The 5,000-nt window shown below is 38.3% G+C and overlaps 1 protein-coding gene across 3 annotated transcripts in view; it reads left to right on the forward strand.

Moving 5' to 3' along the window:
- msi1b (musashi RNA binding protein 1b) overlaps positions 1 to 3,816 on the forward strand; it is an 18,967-nt gene extending 15,151 nt beyond the window's left edge. For all 3 annotated transcript variants that reach the window (XM_060882289.1, XM_060882290.1, XM_060882288.1), the window contains 4 exons: positions 262 to 324; positions 436 to 590; positions 887 to 932; positions 1,603 to 3,816. In XM_060882289.1, coding sequence (XP_060738272.1) covers positions 262 to 324; positions 436 to 590; positions 887 to 928 — 260 coding nt within the window. In that variant the 3' untranslated portion in view covers positions 929 to 932; positions 1,603 to 3,816. The remainder of the gene's footprint in view (positions 1 to 261; positions 325 to 435; positions 591 to 886; positions 933 to 1,602) is intronic.
- Positions 3,817 to 5,000: the final 1,184 nt, after the last annotated feature.

Genomic DNA, 5,000 nt, shown 5'->3' on the forward strand with positions numbered 1-5,000 from the left:
ACACACTGCTTTCTGGGATTCCAAATATCAATCAATCAATCAATTTTTATTTATAGAGCACCTTACAACTACCAAAAGGAGCACAAGGTGCTTTCCAGTAAAAAAACAAAAGAAAATAAAATATAAGAACATGTGAAATATAAGCTGCACTAACTGTTCTGTTGTGCAGCAATATCATGTAGTATTGTATGTACTGTATAGACAGGTATTTGAAGGTGTGTGTGTGTGTGTTTGTGTGTGTGTGTGTGTGTGTGTGTGTAGCTATCCCTCTGACAGCGTATAACCCCATGGCAGCAGCGGCGGCTGCAGCAGCTGTGGTTAGAGGTGAGAACTTTTAAACTTAAGATAAATGTGTGTGTATATTCACGTTATTAGTGACAGGATGTTGTCGTACACAATACGTACACAAACTGCTGCTGTGAATGATGTTGCTAGGCTCCGCCCCCTCTCGCTCAGCTGGCTTTCTAAGCACCAGCAGTCCTGGACCAATGGCAGAGCTTTATGGAACAGCCAGTCAGGAATCAACAGTGAGCAGTTACATCAGCGCTGCAAGCCCCGCCCCCAGCACCGGCTTCAGTCACAGCCTCGGGGTGAGACGGCGTTTAACTCAACACCTTTATTACAGTAACACTAACGTCCTACTGTACATCAACAACTACACACTACATCAGCAACTGATTAACACTTACACTTATATTCTGTTAGTTCAAATCACACTGTAAATATTATACATTCAATAATCATTTTATATACCTTCACATATACACCATGTTTTATGGAATAAAAGGAAGTTCAAGTGATCGTTATCTTTTATTGTTAACCTTGTGCTTCTGATTGTGTTCTACAGCCATTTTGTGTCACTAACTCACTGCTCCTCTCTTTTCAGGGTCCTCTGATCGCTACAGCGTTCACTAACGGCTATCACTGAGACTGTGAGTATTAACACTAGTGTTGGGTCGTTCTATCAGAGTTTCTTAGGGCCTTTTTACACCCGGTCACTTCACGTGTTGTCTCTGATCCGATAGCTGTCTGATTTGTTAAAACTGTTCCATTTACATTAGACCACATAAACGCGTCTCGGCGAATCAGATATCGATCCGATCTTTCTACTCCCACCCAAAATGCTAATATATTTTACGACGTTTATGTTACATAAAACAGCGTTTACTGTTTGCTGCGTTTTTGCTGGCAGCAGCAGCACATTTTAAGACCCGATGAGACACCTGGGTGAAAGATCACCTGAGTGACGTACTTCTGTTTGGGAGGAGTTTAGCGCTGACGTATGTGGCTTGAACAAACACATTCATTTACACCTGTCCAGTTTTATCTGAAACACGTCCCAGACCACCTCCTGAAGGGGTTTGTACCGTCGGATTTATATCAGTCTCCAAAACGTTTCGGAGGGCATTTAGACCTGGTCTTTTTACCATCGGATAGATATCTGATCACAGAAAACACATGAAGTGACCAGGTGTAAAAAGCCCCACAGAACACAATTCTGGCTAATTTTATCAGGCTAACGTCAGGTTGAGCTAATCTAAGATACTATTGAATTTGGTGAAATATAACTGAACTTTTTGTTTGTTTGTTTGTTTGTTTTAGGCTGTTGAATGGATGAGCCAATCACGCGCTTCCATGGAAAAAAACTACACTAGTGTTTCCTGTGTTTCTCTTACATCACTTCCTGTACTAACACTGTCTCTGTCTCACTCTTAACAGAAGGACATGTAAATATTTTATTTCTGGTACGAAGGAGAAGCTTTCTTGTTTTTTTAAAACGATGCTTTTATCTTTTAAATATTTTCATTCTTCCTGTTGATTTTGTCCCTTTTGTCCAACATGATGTTTATTTTTGTTCCGTGTTTTTTCAAGACACTGTAGGTTTACAATCGTAGCCTCACGTTTAAGACGTCGAAACATTGACGGGAGCAATAATGTGTGTCCTGAGCAGGCATGTGTCCATGTTTATTGTTTACATCACAATAATTCCCAGGTAGCGGAAGACATTTTAATAACCAACTCACTTCTTTATAAACCTTTATATCTTAATGTCACTAATAATGACTCCATCTGAAGATCATCTCACACGTCCTGTCAGGTGAGCTTTTGTTAGCCAGCTAGCTAGTAATAACACTGAACATTCCAAACGCTAATAAAGTTCGCTCTGCCACACTAGCTACCATTTCTAGCTAGCTAGCTGACATTAGCAGAAAATTAAGAACATTTATTAGTGTGTTTAAAGATTTTTCCTCAATAATCCAGTCAGATTAACTCATGTTAACTAGCTAGCTAGCATTAGCAGTGAATTAGGTCATCTTTTGTTAGCTGTAAGCTCACTTGCATTAACAGCGATTACTTGCTAGCTGTCAGTCACATGAACTCACTTAACTAACTAACTAGCATTAGCAGTGACTTTAGCAGTATATCTTAAAGTCTTGTCAAGTCACATTTATCTATGGCTAGCTAACTAGCATAAGACTAAGAAGGTTAATAATATTAATATTAATAAAAACTATAAAGCTCAGAACTTCTGCCAGCATAACTCATGTTTGCATGAGTTTATCTTAAGAAACAATCTATTAAATTAGGTTGTTTTTTAATGTTATGTTTGGTAGCTGGTTAATTAGCGAGCACAATCAGGAAAGAAACTAAAAATTCCATTCAGAACTTCTGTCATGTTAGCTAGCTAGCCACTGTTAGCGGTGGAAGTTTAAATGTTTGTAAGAAATCCTGTTAAGTTAGCTGATGTTAGCTAGCTTGTATTAGCAGTTAGAAATATGGACCTTTATACATATGGCTTCAAAATTCTTCTCAGAAATCCTGTGAGGTGAGCTGAAGTTAGCTAGATTAGCATCAGCAGTTAAATTAGCAACTTCTTTGAATGAGGCTTATAAAATTTATTTTAAAATGTGTCAAGTAATCTTTTGGGTAACACGTTAGCTAGCTAGCATTAGCTGTTACAATAATGTGACATAAAACTACTGTCAGATTGGATCCTGTTAGCTAGCTTGCGAACAATCCTGTAGAGCTCCTTATACAGGCGTTACCATGGTGATGGCACATGCCTCGTCCTGAACACTGTTTCATTTCGTTTTTTAAAAGGATACGATGCATTTTTTCAGATGCTAATTTTTCTACGGAAAATAAATATTCGGAAGGAATGTCGAAAAAAATGTATATTTTTGGTAGTTTTGCAACTGGATTTTATGACATTTGATTGCGATCAGATGAACCGAGGACATATTTTTCATGGAATTTGATCTCTTTTGTCTTGTAAAGAATTTTAAACGCTGTCTTTTGGATCTTATTGAGATCAAAATTGATTCACTGTGGAAAACATCTGTGATGTGTGTGTGTTTGTTTTTGTCAGTGTGTGTGCTTGTGTGTGTGTGTGTGTGTGTGTGTGTGTGTAACGTGATTAAAATCATTGTACACTTAACACACACTAAGTTTTCTTAAAATTATGTTGAAGCTTTTTTGTAACTTCTTGTGTGTGTCGAGTGTGACAGGCTACTAATAATGCTGGAAGTGTGTGTGTTTGTGTGAGTGTGTGTGTGTGTGTGTGTGTGTTTGATGATGTGATTTATAATGTGAATGTAACGACTCTCACTGTAACACTAAACCTTGTCATTAACATCTCTGTGTTTTGATGGCCGACTGTTCAAAACTCTTCCCTCTAAACACCATTAATATGAAGTAACGTTGTGTTTTGGGGGATTTTTGTTGTTTTTTTTGTTGGTTTTTTGAAGAACTGATTTTGGTGACATTAACTTCAGATCTCTTCCATCATGTCTCCTGTCAAACTTCACTGTCAAAAAAAAACATTTCAAAAATTCCTAATAAATTATTTCAATATAATAACAGTTTATGTGTGTTTACTGCCCTGTAATCAGACCATCTGCTAGGATGATGGTGGTGGTGGTGGTGGTGATGTAACTCGGAGGTGATGCTGGTGGTGGTAATTGGGTGGTAATGGTGATATAGATGGACGGTGGTGGTGGTGCTGATTGGGTGGTAATGTAGATGGATGGTGGTGGTGATGGTGGTGTGGTGATGTAGATGGATGGTGGTGGTGATTGGGTGGTAATAGTGATGTAGATGGATGTTGGTGGTGATGGTGATGTAGATGGATGGTGGTTGGTGATGGTGGTGTGGTGAGGTAGATGGATGGTGATGAAGATGGTTGGTGGTGGTTGTGATTGGGTGGTAATGGTAATGTAGATGGATGGTGGTGGTGATTGGGTGGTAATGGTGATGTAGATGGTTGGTGGTGATGGTGGCATGGTGATGTAGATGGATGGTGATGTAGATGAATGGTGGTGTTGGTGGTGGTTGTGATTGGGTGATAATGGTGATGTAGATGGTTGGTGATGGTGGTGATTGGATGGTGAGGTTGATTGATGGTGGTGTGGTGATGTAGATGGATGGTGTTGGTGTGGTGATGTAGATGGATGGTGGTGGTGGTTGTGATTGGGTGGTAATGGTGATGTAGATGGTTGGTGGTGATGTAGTTTCTAGTTTTATTTTATTGTCATGTGACTTACTGTATGTGCAGCACTAAACACTACATTTATTTCAGACAGAATGATGAACATGAACAAGAGAAATCTACAGTCTTGATGATCAGAACTTTATAAACTTTATAAATCTCTCTCTTGTTAAATATAAAATTGTTTATGTAGTCGAGTATAAAACCTGTCCTGTGTTCTGCATCCAGATCCTGACTCATGTGTAAACAAACATTATTACATCACAATTATCGATTTTAACATTTTATAATTATTACAATTTATTTATTTTTTTATTTATTATTAAATCCTTTATTTCTTTACTGCAGTGTTTAATGTTGGAATACAGCAGTAAAGTGAACACCACAAAACTCATATAAATGTTTACATGATTCCAGCTTTTACTAACCTGAGGAGAATGTTCACATTCAAGACAGACAGACAGAGAGACAGACAGACAGACATACAGACAGACATACAGACAGGCATAGA

This window comes from Tachysurus vachellii, chromosome 11 (assembly GCF_030014155.1).
Source record: "Tachysurus vachellii isolate PV-2020 chromosome 11, HZAU_Pvac_v1, whole genome shotgun sequence".
Lineage (NCBI taxonomy): Eukaryota > Metazoa > Chordata > Actinopteri > Siluriformes > Bagridae > Tachysurus > Tachysurus vachellii.